A 23,669-nucleotide genomic window follows, 5' to 3' on the forward strand; every position below is an offset into this window, starting at 1 on the left:
AATTATTTTACAGGTTCTTCAAGCCTGATTTGAAAATTTTTGGGAAGATTAACTCTTTAGGTATTTGGCTGTTCAATGACATGCAATGGTGGTAAAATGTCCAAAAATATCAATGCTGCTGGTCAGAGGAAACCTAGCTTACAACTGTCTAACTTTTGTTATGCTGTCTTTTCTTCTTTTCTCTCTTCTTCCAATTTTCATTTAAAATATTTTATTTATCCTTTTTTTTTTTTTTTAATATTTTGGTTTATTAGCTGCTGTTTTATGTTTTAAACACATGGGTAATTATCTATGTACAGTAAATTACAAAATTTACTTTTTCAACACATCTGAGTTTTAAATATAACAAAATAATTTACTGTAGAGCATTAGGTACTGAAAAGCATAGGAAGTTGCTAGGGTGAAATCTATATGAGACATAGCTGTACCAGATATCCATTCTGACAGCCTGACCCACACGAACACTTTAACTACAGCCTAACCAAATAAATATTGCTTTCAGGATAAGCCTGTTGTAGGAATGTTTTCCTTATTCTTCTTTTTCTTTTTTCAAAGCAACATCCAAATTGTTTTTTTTTTGTACCTGGCCACATAATGTATGTAATGAACAACACTCTACAATAACACCCATGGGAAGCCTTCCCTCTTAAAACAAACTCAGTAGTGACCTTTGTCACCTAGTGCATTCTCTATTTACATGTATATTGTTTGCACAGGAGAATGTTTCAGGAAATGGCATGTTCAAAGGCTTCTGTCTTGCAGCAATTTATTTTGGCCGATACAGCACAAAACACATGTATGTATGTGTCACACAGACACACACAGACAGAGAGCTTAGGTGAGCTAACACTACAAAACCTAACAGCACTTTTCATGGCCTCATGTCTCCACAGCTGACTAAGACAGACTGCACAGTCATGCTGTGGTCAACTCTTGCCAGACCTGTCCTGAAAGGGAGGGAAGGAGAAGAAAAAAAACTGACTCGTAGAGGGAGTTATCACAAAATAGTGACCAGGATATTTATATATACACCACTAGATATAGCAGGTGAACTGTACAATATAGCACTATGAATTAAATGTATTGACTTTGGGTATGATTGTGGTGTATGTACTGTTGTGTACAGACAGGTCTATACAGACTGTCAGACTGTGCTTACTGATCAGTAATCATTGTGTTGTGTAGTCTGCACATTGCTTTGAAGAAATTGCTGGGAGGATTAAACACCATCACTCTGAGCTGTATTGTCTGTCCAACACAGAAAAGCATAGAAACAGTAAAATGCTTTTGTTAGTTGTAATTTTCACTGGTGAGATTTCTATGACTTGAGAGCTTCTTACACTCAATACCAAGAATCACGTAAAAATCATGCAAACTATGTTTAAGAAGAGTTTACTAAGTTTAATGCTAAAACCCAACAACTTTTTCTGGAAACAAACCAAAACTAAACAATGCATCTAGGATAAAGGGGTTTTTAATTATCTCTCTTTATTTATTATTATTATTTTTTTTTTTAAACTAGTTTAATAACTGGTTTGTTCATTAACCAACTGAAACTGAAGTCGATTATGTTGCCCTTCATATCAGACAAGAGTCAACAGACATCCAGCAAATTATCTTTTAAGATGACTTTGAACACCCATTACCACAGGTTCCATACATATCTGCAATTAGTCTGAAATGTTTCAAAGTTTAACATATATATATTACAGTATCTCTTCTTTCTTTGTTTTCTCCTTTTAGATTATGATGATAGCTTTGACGGGCTAAACAGCTGTTAGAGTATGATTACCGCCTCTCCTTATTTGTTTTCGGATCAGTTATTAACTTCAAACATTGAACACTACTTTAATCTTTCGAGGCAGAACATGAGCAAACTATATAAAAAGATCAATTTTGCCGAGGATCAGAGATCTGTCTTTCGTCTCTCCCACGTTTCCGGATGCAAATGTTACCCCGTGCTCAACCCACCGAGGGGAATGACATGAATCAAATTATCATCAACCTGGACAGTATTGACGATATTGTTTCACATCGTTTTGTTTGTATTAAAAGATATTTCGCTTTCGTAACAATGCTAGAAAAAGAAATAAAGAAGAAGAAAATTTGCTCTGCAAGTTGCCTTGTATCTTAAAAACAAGGATACTTTTCTCTTTCCACTTTTTTTTGGGTCTTTTTTTCTTTCTCCTAGACTTCTTTTGTTTTTATTTTCTTTTAATGAAGGAATGATTGATAATTGGTACATACATTTAAAGCTGTACAGAAAGACTGCTAAAACAGAATTTGTCCATCAATTTTCAAAACCTTTTACCATATTATTATTTATTATAATTGTATTGTAATAACAATAGTATAATTATTGTTCTAAATATGATTGCAGTTGATACATGTAGGACACTCTACTACCTTTGTAAAGTTCTACTTCCACAACTACGTCACTACCCACTATTGGCAATACTCACGCCATAATATTTACTTCCAACTAATCAAGTATGACAACTCCCACTTCTACCCACTACCCCTCTACTAATATTGACTTCCCACTATTCAAGTCTTCATACTTCTACCCCCACTACTCACTATTCCACTACCCACTACGATACTACTTCTCCCACTACTCATTATTCCACTACCCACTACTATACTACTTCTCCCACTACTCATTATTCTACTACTATATTACTTCTCCCACTACTCATTATTCCACTACCCACTTCTATACTACTCCCACTACTCATTATTCCACTACCCACTACTATACTACTTCTCCCACTACTTCAGTATTAACAATTAATTCTCAAATCTCAAAATACTTGTACTACCACTACAGTTCACTTTTCTATTCCACTCAACTACTCCCACTTTTGTACAATACTCCCACTACTGTTCCACTAATAGTTACTTCTCCCACTATGCAAGCACTTGTGCTACTTACTAATTCCACTAAGCCCACCATTTTCTACTACTCCCACTACTGCTCAAGTACTAAGATTGACTTCCCACTACCCAACTACTTGTAGACTATTTTTCACTATGATACCATTTTTCTTCATTCCTTTTACTAGGATACTACAAATTATTTTAATTTCTGCACCTAACAAGGTATCTATATATTGGTATAGATAAACAGTAGTTTGTGCCAGATAAGATAACCCAACTGTACACACTAGTAACTTTTTCAACCATATAAACAGGATGTCATTTCTCTCAAATATGGAATGCTGCCCACTATTTTGAATTATTTCAAGCTTACCATCGATATAACTTGCACAAGTTGCTTGAAGTTGGCCTGAGTGAACATACATTCTTCTCACCTACCTAGCTGAAGATTAAATCTTACACAAATAAGAGATGTGATTTAACCCAATTGTTATCCTACAGTTGTTGAGCCAAATCAGAGATTGCCAAAGGTTATTATGCTTAATGAGAACTAGCATGCTTGAACCCATATTTTTATTGGAAAATCCAATTCAGCATTGCACATATTCTACTATAGAGTATTTCCATATAATGAGTTACTTTTGATCAATTTTGTTGATATTATTCGATGCTAAAGCCCTCCAAACAAATGTAGTTCATTAGCTGGAATAGTCAAGTTTCATTTTTAGGTAATGAAGTAAAAGTCAACTATTTTGAAAGTTTTCCAACTTGCATTCTGGAACTGATTAATACAAATACGAAGACAATAGGTGTCAGCAGATCAAATAATTGACAATCTAATCATATTTGTTTATTGCTAACTCATTCATTTTTACTTGTTGTGAAGAACATAATGTAGTACTGTGTCTTCATTTGACTAATTATCATCTTTTAGAAATATAGTTGGAAGGTTTTTGGTACAAAATGTTGACCAGCAGCAAAATAGCTTACCTGAAGCTGATGGCCAGTAAGGTTCATAAGCTAAGTAAATGAAAAGGATAAGAGAGAATTTCAGAGCAAATATTATAGAACTATATATGCCCACTGTTATTAACTGTATACTGTTGTTGTTTTAATTCTGAAATGTGTCTAATTAAAGTTGTTCGTGTTCAAAAGGTACAGTAGTAGTTAGCACGCACTCCCACCTGAGATGTCCTGTTACAGGTTTCATGTACTTTCTTTTGTTCCCTAAGGAAGTAAGGAAAAGACAAACAGGAAATAGGTGCTACCAATCAGACCAGTTCTTCCTACAGTTTGTCAAAACTCCTGCATGCATCTATCTATCAAATGAACATGTTTGGATAAATTTACCAAGGAAAACACTGACACAGGAAGTGCAGAATAGGTTTTAATGTTAGAAGACATAAAATGTTGCATGTCTTGGATGGTGACTGACTTTGCAGCAATATGAAACTTGTTCTTAGTGATATGTTTCTCTCAAGCAAGGTGCCCTCAATAACTGACCAACATTAAACAGGATTCCTCTATGAGTATACCACTGCTATGCCATTATCAAATGTTGGACACAATGCATAGTTTGACAACCTTTTTTCTCAAGATAATAATGTCTTCTTGCTGATATATGTCCACATTGTTTTGTCATCATCTAATTACTTTTAAATGAAACGCATCACATGAAAGTGATCTTGACTGCTGCTGCTGCTGCTGCTGCTGGCTTGACACCATCAGCTGCTCGGAGTATAAACTGTGTGGATATGTTAAATACAGGGAGAGGTGCAGCACGTGGAGGCAGAGAAGCAGGTGATGCAGAGATGGATAAAAGATGGTCGAGAGGTGGTGGAGAAGGATTGTGCAGGGAAGAGGGGTAATGGCAAGAGATGGAGGGTGGGGGAAGCACAGATGGAGGATGGAAGCACAAATGGTAGTGGAAAGGTGGAGGGGAGGTGGGGCAAGTTAAGGGAGTGGGGAAAGAGGTAAGAGTTGAAGGGAGGAGGGGGTGGAGGGGTTTTTGGAGAAGTGGAGGGGAGGTGGAGAGAGGGGAAGAAAGGTGGAGGGGGTAAAGGGGTGTTAGAGGGAAATGAAGGGGTAACTAGGAGGGAGGTACAAGTGAGGTAGATGGAAGATGGTGGGGATGTGGTGGAGAGGTGGAGAGGAAGATCAGTTGAATAGGAAACAGCAAAGGTGTTCATCAAATTATATCAGAAGTAGAAACAGACAATTTTTTTTGCCCTGACAGATGTTCCATTTCTTTTCTCTACTAGAACTTGTGAACCAAACCAACATGTGAAGGACGATGGAACTCATATGTATTACAAGCTTTCAAGTCAGGGTTGATTCCTTTAGTTAGATTCCTTTAGCAATTGGCATGGGATCAAAAGTGGTCAAAGGTCAGGGTAGGAACTAGTCAGAATCTTCAAAGTTTTTGTACTTTAATCGTTCCTTCCTTGGAAGATGTGAAGACTGCTTGACTACTGTGTGAATCCTGTTCCAATCCTCCCAAATCCCTTCTACCTTTGCCCCCCCATTCCTTCCTCTCCCCCTCCCCTCCCCTCCCCTCCACACACACACACATTTTTAGTTGCAAAGTGCCTCAGCCTCATTCTGAAACACCTGAATATATCTGTACAAAACAAAATCAACCATACATGTGCATCATGCTCAGGGAAGACAAACCACCTGCCATTCAAGGACACTCTCGTTTGTTATAAGGATGAATCATGTTGGAGAAAGTGCAGGAAAAGATTGAAACCAGTTAACCATCCTTTAATAGAAAGTGTCTCGTATGTGCGGTAGTACTTCTGTGTGACAATCGTAACCAACAAGGCCAGCAGCATACTACCAGGTGCTACGGTACATGTGATTGGTCCAGAAAGCTGCGCAGGAATTTAGTATAATCAAATCATGAACACAGCATGGGAGTTCTCTTTTGACCACCATTTGTACCAAGACAATAAACTCAAAACATTTGGAAAGTGTTAAGTAGTTCGTCACTTCAAAATATTTATCTACCAATGCTGCACCTGAAACAATCTTATCATTTCCGACACGATTTATGATACTTAGTAGAGTTTGTGTTTGATGAAAACATCAACATGTGCAGTACATGACCAGTTCAGTCTCTGATGTTATCTTGCTTTTACTTTCATTTTTATCTCTTATTTTTCCCATTTTTTTCTTGTGTGTTTGGTTTGCTTAGTGGTTTTTTGTGTTTTTTTGTTTTTTGTTGTTGTGATCATTTCAAAAGAAATACCAAGTGATGACTGAACAGTAGTCTACTTGGCCTTGTTTCCAGTTTATGAATAGCGTCAGGGTATACGCATCACTTGTTTTATAACAAAATCACTATACAAGTCTATACAGTATGTATACAATACCTCTACACATCACGATAAACAAAGAGAAAAATACCAAGTGGAGAGTGCTTTTCCATGCAGTGGTCAACTGTAAGTCCTTTGTGTTGCCTTTTGTGTCCAGTGTAGATTAGTAGTGACCAATACAGGTACAGTAGCTACATGTTATATGATACAGCACACAGGGCTAGTTCTTCTGTATTAACTTGGTTGGCTACAGTGTAATATTTGCACTAAGTTCAGTCTTTTGTGTTGTATCTCTGATATGGGTGAAAATAGGTAACAGGTTTAGACAAAGGAATCAGATATAGCATACAAACAAACAAATCCACAACAACAAAAATTGTACAACAGAGTTAGATTGGGAAGGGCAAGTGGGCAATTTGCCTAGAATTGGATCAGTGGGGGGGGGGGGAAGGAGGAACAATGCTAAAATGTTACCAATTTTAAAAAGCCAGGTAGAGGGGAAAAGTACATATTAGGTAGAGACATGTACATGTAAGTTGAGAGGATATATGCAAATTCTTGGAAAATGGATTGGAACTGGGTGTTTGTCACAGTGCCAATGATGACGTGTGAAGTTGAAAAAGACCACTTATAAGAAAGTGTACATTGTCTTTCACATCTGTTGAGGATTAATTCGACATCAAATAGTTGAGCATGTAAATTGTGCAAAATAAATTGAAAAAGAAATTGATACATTGAAAGTGCAAAAGGCCATTTTTGCATGAAGTCTATATATATAGACAGGTTGACTTTGTTTTGGCTGAAGGTTGGCCAAGCTGTTAATACATATTGGTTTGCCTCTAAAATATTGGGTAATGTACCCTCAAGATAACCTCATAGGATTTAGTTTGGGTTAGACTCTGTTACAAGATTTGGTCTTCTTTGGTTAACCGAACAAACTTCTGCTAAGTAAGAAACCTCCAAAAGTTATCATATTTCATTGAGTCATATTTTATTAAGTCACCCACCTCCCCTCCCCCCCCCCCATTTTTTCCTCTCTTATATCTTATTTCACTCTGTCTCTTTTCCTGTATTCAGTCACTGTCATTCTGAATAGCTATTTTTAATTTTTTTTTCATTCTACTTTTTGCTTCAATCTTTCATATTTATAAGCATTTCTCTCTCTTTCAGACACTGCTCATAATACTGCATTCTATGGCACTTCAGTCCAGTCAGCAGATCACTAATAAAGTTGGTAGAACATTGAATTGGAGAGGCAAACTGTCTACAACAAGAGGGAGAGAGAGACTAAACCTGTTAAAAGTCAAAGAATATACATATCCCAATGAGAATACCCTGGCGTTTCATGCATGAAATGGTGAAAGATGGTGCGACTCAGGAAGATGGGAGAGGGGGGGGGGGGTGTGGATTCTTGGATCTACATGGCTGAATTGTGCAGAGATACAAAAAAAAAATATTAAAAAAAAACATTTCTGTGAACCTACACTGCTCCCTAACTGACCTACAGTACAAATTGTACAATTTAACATTTTTCAAAGATGTACTTCTGTAGCAATCACCCCTGAACTGCTTGTGTGAAGTTGCTTGTGTGAAGGTGTTTATACAGACATGTAGGTTGTTCATCGTTTGTCTACTATTCTTCTATTGCTCTTATACTGGGTAACGGATTACCAGGAACAGTTTATCTTGAGAGTTTGATTTGTGTCCTCATTGTGAGGGAGTCCATTCTCTGTCGATGCGCTAGGTTAATTGTTACTCTCCCACAAAACAGGTTTATATATACAACAAGGACTAAAGCAAAAAGTGTTGTAGGCCTACATAATAGCACATGCATGTATGCTTTCCACACTAAAATATGCAACTGTCTGAAGGTTGTGTTAATACCAGCAGATTATGTGCATTTATAATGCCCAATATAATCTCCTTCTCCTTATATAATCTCCTTCACCTCCCAATATAATCTCCTTCTCCTTGTTAACATTTGAACGATTATAGCAATATTTTATTCAAAGTTTCAAGACAAAACAGCACATGTAGTTCCCTACAGCATGTACCCTAAGAATAAACCTGTGTAACTTGTTTGTAAAACATTTTGTGGTAACTTTCTGTAGAAGGTATATGAATGGGATTCCACTAAAAAGAGAAAGCCTGCTGATTATGATCCCATAGAAATCCTGACTGTATATACAGACATACTACTGTACAGTAAAAGAACGATATCACAACACAAGTCATATTACTTTTTAACAGACCTGTTGGAACCTGAAAATGCTGTTCACAATCAGACCACATGGTTCAAAATTTTCCTTTTGCCAGATGATGGAAAAAATTTTGTGTCATCTGCTCAAGGAAGCTGTCAAAAGAGATCACAATTCTGAAGTGAAGAGAGATTGAGAGAATGGTTCATGTTGCAAAACTTTGAAGAAAACAAATAGGGACTGTGTACCGAACTCCACACAGGAAGGTTTAAGCCAGAAACCAACATTATCCTAGTACTCGAGTGTATGAAAATTTGCACAGCATGGAAGATCTGATTCAGTATGTATACACCTACCTACAGTGTAGTTTTAGCTATCACATAGTTTTGAACATTCTTACAACCATTGACATTAATGCAAACCATTGCAAATCTCTAATACAACAATCAATAAATAAATCATAAAGGTTGTCTCCATCAATCAATGAAAACCTTAAATTTGAGATAAAAAATAGTTAAACAAGAAACAATGACAACTATGATCCAAAAATTCATGTCTTAATGAAGACAATCTGAATATTTATGCAAGAGACTTACTGAAGTGTACTGTCAACCATGTCAATAAATAGGCATCTTACATGAATGCATTAAGTCCATAAGTAGGTTTGTGCAAGTTTTGAGTTGATTAACCTGAGTGCTAGGAGTTGCATTACCTTTGTCATTCAATACAATGGCATCAAAAATAAAAACAATTGGTAAGGAAATACTTATAAAGAAAAAAATTATGGGTCGCAATTCCAAAACGAGAGGGGGAATTGATTGTTTACTCACAAATAGGAATCGTGACTGCCTTTTACGGGGTCAAGAGTCTTGCCTAATGTACATATCTATGAAGGTTAGCTATTTAAGAAATTAAACAGCCTCCCAAACCTTCCATTTCCTTGCCAACCCCCGCCAAAATTTTAACTCTTCTCACTTAATGTTCTGCAGTGCAAATTTATCATCACACAGTGCTTATTTGCAAACAACTCAGATGCAAGTTGCTAAAATTAAATGTATACACTGCTTCCACATGTCAACCATCACCTTCAACATGCCTGTCTTCTGTGTCATGTGTGTGTTCATGTTACGCCCACACTTCTCTGTGTGAATATAGAGTTCAAAGGTCAGGTAGACATCAGATACTGTCATAGTTGGTGCAGGAAGTCATGTGACACCTGGTTTCCAAAATGGAAGCTTCTTAAACAAGACTATTTAACAGTTAAAGTTGGGAATGCAAATGAGTTTGCAAAAGTATTAAAAATCAGTGGGCACTAAAGAAACTGTATTCAGAAACTACTTTCCCCACCCCCCCCCCCCCAATAACCTGTCGACTAGAAGGTAATATCAAGTGAGTATTTGCTAACATATTGGATAAAGTTCAGGTAGATGAAGATCTAGCAACTGCTTTCACTTGTACAGTAACATAGTCTATCTCACAAAGAGTTTAAAGGACTGTTCCCTGGCAAAATTGGACAGCTAGGTGATCTCTCTGTACAGTTTGTGGTACAGAAAGAGCATTACAAAAGCGAAAAGAAAAGCAACATTTACTGTACATAGATGAGGTTTTTCTGAAAATGGATTTTATCAGCCGCAAACAGCCATACCTGGCTAGGTCACGGTAGCTCAGGAACGTACAATTTGAGGTTTACACATAGAGTAGCAGTGCATATATATGTCACAATTGCAGCCTCTGGACCATCCCGTTACTTTGACACTTTGTTGATGCTAACCACTACTTGTTGCTCACGTAACCTAATTCTCTTTAGTCAAGGAAGTCTTTACCCCTTAGGAATATAGTGGGAAAGGTGCTTGTGACCTGATGTTGCCATCAGGGGAAAAAAGGGGGAAAAAGAATCTTGTAACATGTCTGGCTATCTGCACCCCCACCCCCCCCCCCACCCCCAATAAAACATTGACAGGAACAGTTCCTCAGCATTAAGCTTCCATTTATAACAAATTAAAAATATTGAACATGTCAATCGCAAAGTCTTGCTAAGTTAACAGTCTAGACATACTGCACAGTTCTAAGCATTCACATTATATACTAAGTATATGCAGGTACGGTCATGCACCAATGCATACATTATACTGTACATATATGTACTTATTCAAGTTACTTTAAAAATACAATAGTTATTGCATACAGCTGTCAAAACAGTTCACAACTCTTATTATTCTACAGTTCATTTAGTTGCTACTAAAAGTTGTAAATGAATAGCTGTCTGCACTAACTGAAACTCCTGAAGGCCGTCTCCTCCTACCCCTATTGCTTCATGGTTAGGCAAGAACATGCAGACCTACAGTAGCACCCACCCTACACTTTAAGTGTAGGCCTACAGTACATACAGTGTGCATTTGAACAGCTTTCCACAATTGGTAATATTATACATCAAAGAGTAACAGTCAGAATGACCTCTGAAAGCCACAACAATGTTCAGCAATTATTACCTATTTATGATCATATTGTGAAAGAGTAAGGGAATCTCAATTTTTGGGCAGTAATTCACAATAACACTGTAGACTTTTATAGGCTACCACTCTGCTAAAGCCTCTCTTGCAATTTATGTGTCCTGTAACACTGATGCCCCACTTGAATCAACAATTGGAGTACGTAATCAGAAACAATTTCAAAGGCCAAACGCTGCATACATATATACATATATAAATGCCTACGGTGGTAGCAGAGAGAATTGAGATAATAACAGTCTTATAACAATGTATCTACAAAACACAATATTGTAATGAGAAAGAGCAATTTGCTACATAGCATTTAGAATTTAAGTTGGTCAGAAAGGAACATGAGCTGTTGCCTTATTTAGTCAAAGGTTGTGTACAGAATTGGTGAACTATATTTGAAGTAAACCAGAAAAAGAAAAAAAGACACACAAAAAAAACAATTCACAGGGTCAATATGGTAGAGACACTGGGATGAACATGTTTGCTAACATTTTTTTTTTGAGTTTTAATGCTCCTTCATACACAAGATGGAAGAACTGAACAAGTGTCTGGTGAAAGGTGATTGAGCAACATGTGCTTGAATTTTTGATGGTTTCTTTATTTATTGAGGTTACTTCCTGTTATGGACAGAGCATTTTGCAACAATGCTAAATCTAAATTAGTTGTTTTTGTGACCTTGTACTGGCACTGGTTGAATAGTGTCTTCACTATTGGCATTTAGCTTGACAACATGAAACTAGAAAACAAAGGAGAAGGAAAAAGTTTCACATCCGAATGGTAAGCGCACTATGACATCATACAAAATGCTGGTCATTTTTTAAACCCTGACTATCTCCCAAACAATGCAGCATTTTTCTTCAGACTTTAACGCAATTTGTTCCTCACAAAATTATTTTGTTAACATTAATGGGACACACGCACGTGCACAGTCAACTGTATTGACCTTTCTATTCAAGACTGTACATTAGGTTATATGCTGGACTATGGATTTAATGTAGTCACATTACCATTGGCATTACATAATATCTGAATGGCTCTCTCTCTCTCCCTGAAATAACGCTTCCCTAACAGAGCCTGCCGTATGAAGGACACATATAAAAAATATTAGTCATTAGTTCTTCGCTGGCAGTCAATTTCATGATCGTACCAAGTCCAGCTATAAGTGTTCACTGTGTAGACCAACTTTTTTTTCTTTTCTTCTTTTTCATTGATACAGTTCATGTATTACTGCCAATTGATGCCATTGTGCTAAGTGTGTGTTAGGCTACTATGTACATAGAACTTTCTTTAATGAGTTACTGCACTTAATGTTATGCCTCCATCTCAGTAATGACCACCTTCCGATGTGTGCAGTACTGTCTATGCATGATATTGAATAATGTTTTGTAAGCTCCATTTTGATTGATGTAGATTCACAAATTGAACCATGTATGTATGTTGATATGCAAGTCAGCCTTCAGTCCCTCTGTTCTAAGTAGTTAACAAACATGGTTTGCAGTCCATTCTGTATATAATGCATGGTGAACAGATTAAAATTGATGTGCCTGAATTTAAATTCTGAACTTAAAGTCTTGTATTTTTATCAATTTTATCACACACAATTTCTGTTAATCCCATAGCAAAACTGTGATTCTTCATGATTTCGGAATATAGAAAACACAAGGTAAGGAAGACAATGTCAGAAAAATCTGCAAAAATGTCACATCCTCGCAAGGTTGTATTAATCTCTAGTCTCTGCAGATTTCCTGTCAATTTACACCTTTTCATGAAAGTGGATGCCTTTAAAGAATACAGCTGAAAATCAAAATTCCTTAATGTGCATATCAATATATGAATGGTTCATGACAAGCATATGTACTGTTTACACACATGAAGGCATCACAGCTGTTTTTTTTTTCAAATGTAATTAGGCTCATTGCTATCAATTTGGGGTATAAGTTGGGTTTTTTTTCCCTCAAACAACAAATTTGTAATGATTGTTTTAATCCTTTGTTCTAATACAAATCTTCACATGAGAAAAGTTAGAAGCATGGGCTTGGTGTCTCACAGTAGTTACAACCACCCCAATCATACTTGAAACAACAATTGATACCTTGGCAAAACCTAATTGACAAACATGAAATGATGTGCCTTCTGGTACAACCTTGACACCTGCACCATATGATACAGTTAAATAGCATCTAATATTCATGATGGCCTAATCTAATTTGCAAAGTGTTACTAACTGTTAATGTACCAATACATTCGGAACAGAAATTTTTCTTTTGGAACTGATACTGCCAATAATAATTAGCAAGTTACATGTATGCACACATGTATGCACTGATGATACAGGAAAGGCTTCGTTAATACTAAACGCAAGAAAAACTGCTCATTTTACAAATACAGTACCTGCTCAAGCCAACTGACATTGTCATGTAAACCCACAATTCTATATGTACATAATATGTGTACATTTTACTGTGACTGTGTTGGTAAATGCTTTGTCTGTATATGTATTCGTATGTTCATGTACTGTTTACTGGTATTGCTACATCCAACTGGTGATCCCAAATATAAAGCTTTGAGATAATGATCTTAATCACAATGTTTTTTGTTTTTATAACATCCATGTCAACCAATGCAAGGCAAGAAAAAAATCCCATTCAAAAATTAAGAAGCTAAATACACTCCTTCCCACTATATGATGCCAAAAAATTTATTCCACCTTTGACTAACCAATCCTAAATTCAAATATCTATAAAAAAGTGTACTGCTCTTCTTCAGAAAACATACTTAGCCTAGTAGAAAATATTGTTGTTAAGAGAGCTTGGTATGTGTTGAAGTCTATGCAAAGAAGTGTAAAAAAAATTGGACAAAAGGAAAAAGCTGTTGTCGAATAAGTTTCCCATGAAAAATCATAAACAACCATGACAGAACTTGCACAGGCATTGGCTCATAGAAACTGATACCAGTTAATCCACACTTTTTGTAGGAATTTGATGGTAAAATCTAACGCACATAGTCTCTAGGCTACAAAGGCTTGTGCAAGAACCTCTTGTGACCTTGGACAAGCCTAACCATGACTGTACACAAAACTATTTATACTGTTGTGTAGACTACAATTGTGAATTCAATTTAGACTTATTTTTACAGCAATTTTCATTATTATTTCCGTAGTGGGATCATCATGCTTAATATTAAGTGTCAAATAACCTTCCACGAAGAAAAACGTATGCTTATGATCACGATGATGGTAGAATGTGTCATGGGTTCTTTGTAACACTCACAGAGCCTAGCCTGTGAAACCAATATCACTCACTAAAGCCTATGTAAAATAAACAAATTCCTTACTAATGACAACACACGTCTGGCCATTGTAACCAAGAACGAACATTTCACACACCTTTTAAATACTAACTATCCCTTCTAAATATATTTCGCATCAGGATGTTTGCGACTACACCAACTCTCGCGGCTATGAATGACTATTGTTTTACTACATATTCCGCACACATTCATTATTTGTCTATGTCGATCCGCAGCCATTTTCCTCTCCTGGCCTCCCATTGATAACACACATCGCTTCTGCGCACATACAAACGCGCAACTAAACAAAGGAATAAAAAGACATCCTATTTTTCTTCTTATTTCTAGCGATCTAATGTTATCCTTTATCCTTCTATTTTGATCCCACGTGTTCCGCGGGAGTTTGAACTTTGAAAAGCTACAAGAAATTTTGATTCAGAATTTAAGGGAAGTTAGGTTAAGGATTCAAATTCGGAGGTATGTTGTTGAAAATTAGGATGGATTTTGTGGAGCTAGGAGCAACTTGCGGCCATTGAAGACAAGAACAAAGTACAACAAGGACCAAAATGCTGAGAAATAAAGGAAAACATACCATAATAACATCTTGAAATAAGACATAAACTTACCAATCGGCATGGACGACATCGTGGATTTCAACCGTGCGATAGTTTTCTGAAACAAACTGGTTATATTTGGCAGGTTTTCGAGCTCTGGAGTGCTCAAATGGAGCGATTCTTTGTGTAAAGAGAAATAAAGACCTAAACCTCATCAGCGCCTGCACATAGAGCACTGCTACATGAATAATGAGGGCAAGTGCGCCCTCTGTTTACCTGCTTTGGCCTTTGTCAGCTCATTATAGGCCAATCTCTTGGGTGAAGATATTAATAAAAGGCGGGATTTCAGAAAAATTGAGGCTCACAACAGGGAAGACTTGTGAGGAGAGAAAACTTAAAAAGTCGGAGGCAGAAACAAGGGGAAAGAATTCCATTGGATGAAACTTAGAAGCGTTAGATAGTTTATAGAATATGTTGTAAGAATGACTGCAGGTTTTACATTGTGTATGTGAAATATGTTATCATAAGCAACTAAAAAGAAAATTTCCCAACCGAATAACATAGGGCACGCATGAAGAGGCGTCACCGAAATATGGTACAGGTTTATTTCTGCAGCACTGTTTGTTGCGATATAGCTTCCAGAAGGAGAACGTCTCTATTTCCATTCAGATCTACTCGTGCATGTAGCCACTGGTATTGTTGGAGCCAGTTCCATGCTATTTTGGTCCATGCAAACAACATAGTAATATTCACATCGGATTAACTAAACTATAGGGAGCCCAATGGCCACGACTAAAATATATGTATGTACACGTAGGTGTGAAGTCACACTCGGTTGGCATTCTTATTTTAAACCTATAGAATGAATTCCAGTTGTCTACAAAATAAACCTTTCATTCACCGCAATTGACATGTTATGTAATATCTGACACTTGATAGAGCAGTGCAGTAAATTGGGTTTGGCAAAGGGACTTGTTGGGGATGGGGGGGGGGGGGTGGGCTCAGACATGCACACGCTATAGCAGTTCGGGTTTATATAGTACTACGGCAGGGACTAAACTGACATCACATGTCAAACTGGAAAACAACGAGCATTTACAATAGCTTCATAGCCATTTTCAATTCACTTCATCATAAGAGAAAGTCTAATATACTATTGACCGTTTTATATCGGACATTTTATATATCCAGAAAAGTCACGGTGGGAAGACAGTAACAGCTAGGGAACATTTGGTTACACATCTTACCAAACAGAACTTGGAGTTTTGTACTTCGATGTTTAAAGTGCATGGAAGGGTGAAGTAGCCTACATCATATTGCGCGAAATTTGAGCTGCAATGTCATTTTAAACGCCATGAGAGCTGTCGATTGGGGCTAGGGGAGGGGAGCGGGGACATATCACCCTACCACTTTTTAGTATGGGACACTAATGAATTAGTCCCCTCCCCGTACCCTTTTCTGTGGCTTGCAGCCCTACACAAACAATTAATGCACCCATACACTGGTCTTAAATTGTTTTAATTATAATTTACAATACGCATGAACAGGGCGCTGACAGCATTTGGACTGAGAGCAGGAAACTTCCCAGGGGTCACGTTTTGCTGATCTGTGCTTAGACCAACCAGTCAGACTTCATGTCAGTTTCTTCCCCTCCCTCCCCACTACCCCTCCCTCCCCACTACCTCCCCCCTCCCTCCCCACTACCTCCACCTCCCTCCCTCCCCACTACCCCCCCTCCCTCCCTCATTAAGAAGTAACTCGACGCCCATTTTTTTGTTTTTCAAATAGATCACTTGAGGTCTTGAAAGAGCAGCGTAGGAAATTTGCTTATCGTTGGATAAAGAAGCTTGGACTTTTCGTAACTAAAAATCTAAATAGTTGTGATATACGGAAAACTGAAAGTGCCACCAATGAACAACTTCGTGTCAGCTATCTACGAGTGCGGGGTAGCAATGTTAACGTTGCACACGGCCTTGACGGCCACAACATTCTGACGAATTAGTGTACGTGTATGTCGATGGAAAAATTATATGGAGTATGCTACAACTATAAGGGCCCAAACTGTTGTCACGCGACACATAGAATTTGGACATGACCGTCTTCAAAAAGCTCCGTATTTAGAAATCTCAGTTTCCACGCTTTGAGAAGACAATAAACATGGGAGTGGGTATTGATTTGGGTCACCAGTAGTTCTTTTCTTCATTGTGAAAACTGTGGAACACATATTCAGAACATGTGCACTGAAAATCAATATAAATTTGGTACAGCCTATCATCACGCCTACTACACTAGGCCTACTTAGCTTGGCTCCATATGAAAGTTCTTGTTAAAGGTTAACTTATAATAGAAACTAACATAGTTAGGCCATGGGGCTATAAACAGAGCTCCATGGTTAGGCCTATAGTTATTTCGTTAGGTTTAAGAAATTTCTCTCACGTGAAAGCCCAAGGCCAATTTACCCGGCGCCTATCCAACCGCAATCTATATAGTGAGTTGGCCTATACAACCACCATTGACAACAAGGAATTCTTTTCAGCTTTAGAATTAAGTTTTGCAAAATCATTTTTTATAGATATGATGATAAAACTGGCACTTAGGGTCCTGGTGGTTGATTAATATGATGTTGGCACTGTCATGCATTGGTGTCCGCAAGCCTCCCGCCTCCCTCAAATATTAAATTGACTGACATGCATTTTCTCAACAAATTTTGTCTTGATATATCTGAATTTACTCTATTAATATTATTTTTAAATCGGGATGCCTAAATCAACATAAAACAACATACCTTTGCCAGTACTGAGAATTTGGATACTTGTTGCATAATTCGAAAAGGATCAGTTTTCCCACACTATAATACCAACCTATCCTATATATATGATTGAATATGATATGATGTATGTATTTTGGATCCTCCTGCAAGCAGGAACTCGCGACGAAGCAATCATTGGCTTATCAAAGCCGCAAGCTGACCGAAGTCAGTCTCTTAGGTTCATATTTAACGTCAATGATTATGAATTGTCAATTGTCAACAACTCTGGAACTGGACGAAATACATTAATCTTGGAGTGACTCGAACTCGGGACCTTATGATTGAAAGGCACCGGCGTTAACCACTGAGCTAACACTCCCCATGCGATGCGCATGCGATGTAGGCCCTTGGCCAGGCTGGAGCCCGGGGGCAGAGTACTGCACCTCCCGCCCCTCCATTTTCTGCAACCACAAATGGATGCACAAACATTGTGCCCTACTTAATTGTTGGTGTCATTCTTTAAGTCGTTGGTATATACCCACCACTAAGAATTCCTGGCTATGGGCCTCATTGTTCCCCTCCTAAAATTGTTGATGCCCCCCCCCCCCCCCATCCTACTCCTAGATATTCCTGTATATAGGACATAATTGTAATATGGCCATGAAATATTGGTAGCAAGATAAAAGTCCATTTAAGGGTTATCGGTACATAGGATTTTGTTCTTTGGTTTCGGTTTGGTTTTTCATATCGGTTACTACGGAAGTCGAATACTTATTTTCGACTTTATTGGCTCAGGGAGTTATAACAACTCCCTGATTGGTTTCAGAACAAAATAATGTATAAAAGTAAAAGGGCCTGACGTCTCGATCCTAGAAGATCCTGCTAGGATTGAAATGTCAGGCCCTCTTACTTTAACACATTCTCTTACACAGGCTCTTTAGTGGATAAGCAGTTTGCTAACAGTTTTGTTTTATTTAGACCAAAATAATATCAGATAGCAGAGTAAACGTGTGTATTTTGTTTACTTTTTTGTTTACTCATTGTAAAATTGCTTTTCAAGCAGCCAGATTAAGACCATTTCGCGCCCAGTTCCTAAACAGGCGTTTCCTGATATCGAACTATACCCACCCCTATAGTCTCCTATGGTTGACACTTTTGACATTATAAATATCAGTTCTATGTCAGATAAAGAGATTAGAGATCAGAGTTGTTATACGAAATCCTGATTTCGCCTTTGGGTGTGGGGGGTAGGGCGCGGTGGGGTGGGGAACGGGCGGTGTAGGGAAGAATTACTTCATGACGTACATATATTTCCTTGAGTGAAGAAAGCCTATATTCCTCAGGCGGAAATGTGCACTAACGTTATGTACAACGTATGCGTTGAAATACAATCAGTTGCTTGAGGTAGGAATCGATAAAGCTGAAAGGGTCATTGAGACGAGACGACAATATCTCAGAACCGTAAAAGTTCTTTACCCTTCAAATTCAAAGTTGGATGAATTTGTCTTGATCTGGTGGTGCGGCACTCCTGTACCGAGAATGGACAGATGATTATGCCTAAATACATACACAACCGTACCGTTTTCAATTTCAATCCATAGTATACTATATTGTTGCGGGTAGGTGCGGGGAGGGAGGGGGGTGGTGAACTTGCAATACCTGGAAGTGAATGCATGGGGCCGCCAGGCGAGAGGCATGTCGGGATGGGGGGGGGGGGTCCAAGAGCGGCAGTTACAGAGGGTTCAGATACTCAGTCTTTTTCTCTCGTATAGCGAATTTAAAGGACAAATAACAAACGTCAAAAAGAGGAATTACTTTGAAGGTTTGTCGGGGTCAAGCGGTGATTTTTATTGGGAATAATGGGAACATACAATGAAAACATTTTTTTTTTATAGCTATACTAAAGTAGCAAGGAAGTTAAGAAACGTACAACACATATTTGCCAGTTTTGTAAGATATACCTTGCATGATAATCAGTTTGTGATAATGTTTGCGCGCTCACAAGTTGACACGATGGATAGTCAAAAAGCAATGGCGCTTCAGATCAAAAAAACGTTTTAAGAGAAATCGTTGTCACAGATAAATTATTTTGTTCGTATGGTGTAGGCTAGTGACCACAAGTTCTACGAGTAAGGATTGTGTAAATTGTGGCGAGAACGTTGTTTGTCAGGCTATACCTCGCTCTTTACCCCTTTCGCATCACATTGACTCCATCGTTCACCTCTCCGTTCCCTCCACCCCCCCCCCCCCTCTCCCTCCTAGTTCCGTTCTTTCACCAAGTTCTCTCCTACCCATCCAGCCACGTCACGGTGAAACCATTTAAACGGAACAAGACCAAGCTGCTTATAAACGTTTAAAAACCAAATTGAGTCTCTCGTTATACAGTTTTATGATGTACCACACTCTTAGGTTGGGCAAATATGTATCTATACACGCTGGGGTAAATAAATCGATATCACTGGCTAAACCGTCCTTTACATTTATTCAGTATCATCTGAACAAATATTTAATAAGCCTGACTTTTTTATACAATTGTTGGTTCAACATTTATATCCAGCTAATGATACAAAAGATGCATTCGTGTCTCAACGAACATGCTTAGCAACGGAGATAAAGCGAATATGACAGACTTCAACAACAACAACAAAAATGTTTTCATTCGTGTCTCCGTCTCTTCATATGAACTGTACACTCTGGGTAAATCGCAATCGCGTTAGGTTATGAGAATCACTCATTGGCAACATATACTGTTACAATAAAATATAAGGCCTAGAGTTACTCGACACTGTACAAAGAAATGCATAGGATGCAAATGTATGCATGCCAATCACTTTATGGCGACTTCTGATTCAATTTCTAAATTTTGCTGCAAATTCATGACGGGTAAGTTGAGCACGTGCATGCTAATGGGTTGTGGAGGGGAGGGATGGTTTCATATCTTTTGTAGTCCGTTCCGAGCCGGCCTACCACACGCCCGATCCATCATTCATCTGTATTATTAGTGTTGATTTGACTAGTGTTGCATATAGTGTTAACTAGTGTTGCATAAAGTGTTACATATAGTGTTGACTAGTGTTGCATATAGTGTTGCATAAGTTATCAGGGGTTATTACTTTGATTTTAAATTACACCATGTTCTGTTTTAACTTTTTATAGAAGAGAGAAAGAGGTGGGTGCATGGTTAGGGGAGGGAGTGGTCAGTAGAAAATTACGTCGAGCATGATGGTTTGACTAGGGAGACAAGACAACTATCAAATTGTCGCTTCGCTCAAGAATAGTTATATTCAAATATATCATTCATGACTTACGTATGGTTTCATTCCCTAAACTGAAAGCACTGCTCATTTGGTCTGTCAATCCTGACTGAAGTCATGCAATTCGAAAGCCATGGCACTCTCATAACGTTTACTAGCCACATTCGAAACCGTAAGTTGTGTTACCGAGTGTAATTGAATTTAACTATACCTGCAGCCTATACTGCTGATGTATTATCACAATACTTTAGTATCGTTTTCTGTTTTACGTTTTAGTTTTTTTTAGTAAAGGTGGGTCAGTATGTAGTCCAAACTTGGATTGGTTTTCTTACTCCCCTTTCTGACCACACCCCCTCTTTCCCTCTCCCCATCATAATTTGTAACCCGTGATCCATATTCGCACAATTTGGATGAGAGTTGATTAACTGTTTCGGCTCATTAATAATCAATGAGAATGATCAATTTAAGCTTGTTAATTAATGACTATTAATGGCTCCATTCAGTGCGGACGTCGTCAATCACCACTTCCCCTTCCCATTTCGCGCGCCCTTTTGCCAGTTACGAAACTTCATCTTACATTTTTGATTCAGAAATTCATAACTTTGCAAGTCTTTGCACGTCTTCATTACTGCTCGGCTTGACGTAATGGTTCTTGGGGAAGTGCGCCCTCTTTTTTCGATTGGGAACGCATCTGATTGGTCATGTTTCCCCTCGTGACCATAAACCAACATAACTTTTCGTTCGTAACTATATGGTAGGCCGTTTTTGTTTTGCCAGACACTCGAAAGCTTATACCGCAGTTAAGTTGTGCTAGAGGGAGGGGGAGGGGGGGGGGCTAGGCCTACATGTGTAAGGCCAAATATAAAAACTCACAGGTTTCATTAAGCGCCTAGCTTTATAGCAAACTGATGTTTACTCGTATCATTGCACAATAATATTGTCTGAGGCTTCATTGAGACCAAGGAGTTACATACATAAAAATTAGTTTAGTATGTCGGTCATCGATGACATGACTTATTTTTGTGTAAAGAATTGTTTGGAAATATAATGATGTAAATTTCGGAACTTCTTTACCCTTGCGTAAAAAGGGAGAGGAAATTCGATACTAATTGCTGGATCGACTGAGTCCCCCCCCCCCCTCCCCTTCCCGAGTTCATCGATATTCTGTTTCATCTCAATTTTAAAAAACACAGATGGAAATATCGTTTCTTAAAAAAAAAAAGACTCATCACTGTTGGATAGAACAACAATAGCCCGATGAAAAATGGCGGACCCATGTTAGTTAAGCCTCCGACGCAAGCTTCACCCAAACCCGATCCGATACCACCCCCTCACCCCTCCCCTCCCCCGGCAAACAACAATACGGACGAAAACGTGTAACTTATAGAGTGTAAATGAATAATGGCATATCATTCCTTTAACACACTGTATATATGGCACCAAAAAGTAACACCTTCCCTCCCTCCACCTTTGACCCAACCCCCCAGTACAACTGTTTTCCTTCCCAGAAATCTGGAAACAGTCATATTTTTTATTTCAATACGTTGAAGCATGTCGATCCTGAAGTACTAGTGGCTTTCTAAATCAAAGTTACAAGGACCTGATAGCGCAGTCGACGACAGTTCAATTCAAAAGTTAATCTGAATAGTGCAGTCAACGAGTTTCTGATAATTTAAGCGCAAGTCCTTATGTAATATTTCGACACAAACTTGTATATAAAAATCATAAGTTTTGCTTTCAATTACAGAAATGTTTTTTTTTTCCACGAAGTATCTGAAATCCATCGTTTTAATATGAAAGAACAAAAAACAATTGTTTTATATATATATATATATATATATATATATATATATATATATATATATATATAAATATATATATATGAACATATTTATATTACTTTCAAAACAACAAGTTGTGTTGTGAGAACGTTTCTATGCATGAAATGAAACTACACAATCATTTACTAATGGCACCAAAACAATTAACCTATTAAATTTAAAATCTAAATATTGTTTTAAACACCCAGGATGTTTCCCGTTCATTTTTAGCACCCAACAAATTAATTGCATTAATATGTCTTTCAAATAGAATGAAATAACGTCGACTACAAACAAAGAAATGTAACAAAATTGATCAGCTTATAACACAAAGCCACTCTATTAAAAAAAAAATTTGATGTATTTCTTATTATGTATTTCTTATTATAAAGACGCAAATACCGGAGGAACTTGAATGAACTCAAAATTCTCATAAAGATGGGTGAAAGTTGGTGGAAGTCGGTATGTCTCTCATTTGGTAATATTTCTTTAGCTAGGGTGCATTGCAACCCCCTGGGGTGAGAGGCAGGGATCTCAGGGGAGGAAGGAAACCATAGGCATAAAGAACAAACTTCCCTAAAGGGTAAGTTCAAACGCATTCATCAACAGCTGGTAAATGGAGTGTTAGGAGTGTTAGCTCAGTGGTTAAAGCCTGGTGCCTTTCAATAATATGGTCCCAAGTTTGAGTCACTCCAAGATTAATGTATGTCGTCCAGTTATAGAGTTGGCAATTTGACAATTCATAATCATGGACGTTAACTATGCATCTAAGAGACTGACTTTGGTCAGCTTGTGGCTTTGATAAGCCAATGATGGCTTCTTCGTGAGTTCCTGCTTGCAGGAGGATTTAACATACATAATACATACAATACAATGTGGCACAAAAGATGTTTTCTCGATTACTGAGGGGTGCGAATAGAGGAACAGGTTCAGGAAACATAAAAACTGTGAAAACTCATGAAAGGACTTTTCTCATCTGTTTCTCAAAATACATACCTCTATCACACTGACGAAATATTATGGTACAGGTTTACTTCTCCTTTGCGCTCACTGAATCAACAAACGACAAAGCAAAACAACGACAAAATGATAATTTATAGACGGTTTTCTT

At 37.8% G+C, this 23,669-nt stretch overlaps 1 protein-coding gene across 37 annotated transcripts in view; it reads right to left on the minus strand.

Annotated features, from left to right (window-relative positions):
* LOC139961909 (uncharacterized) overlaps positions 1–15,166 on the minus strand; it is an 83,687-nt gene extending 68,521 nt beyond the window's left edge. For 6 of the 37 annotated variants that reach the window (XM_071961592.1, XM_071961579.1, XM_071961564.1 and 3 more), the window contains exons 1-2: positions 14,808–14,966; positions 8,450–8,571 (exon numbers count right to left, since the gene is read on the minus strand). In XM_071961592.1, coding sequence (XP_071817693.1) covers positions 8,450–8,489 — 40 coding nt within the window. In that variant the 5' untranslated portion in view covers positions 8,490–8,571; positions 14,808–14,966. Of the gene's footprint in view, positions 1–3,870; positions 3,901–8,437; positions 8,572–14,226; positions 14,417–14,807 lie in introns of those variants that run through there. The other 31 variants (XM_071961586.1, XM_071961570.1, XM_071961555.1 and 28 more) reach the window with 13 other exon arrangements.
* Positions 15,167–23,669: the final 8,503 nt, after the last annotated feature.

This window comes from Apostichopus japonicus, chromosome 20 (genome assembly GCF_037975245.1).
Source record: "Apostichopus japonicus isolate 1M-3 chromosome 20, ASM3797524v1, whole genome shotgun sequence".
NCBI classification, from domain to species: Eukaryota; Metazoa; Echinodermata; class Holothuroidea; order Aspidochirotida; family Stichopodidae; genus Apostichopus; species Apostichopus japonicus.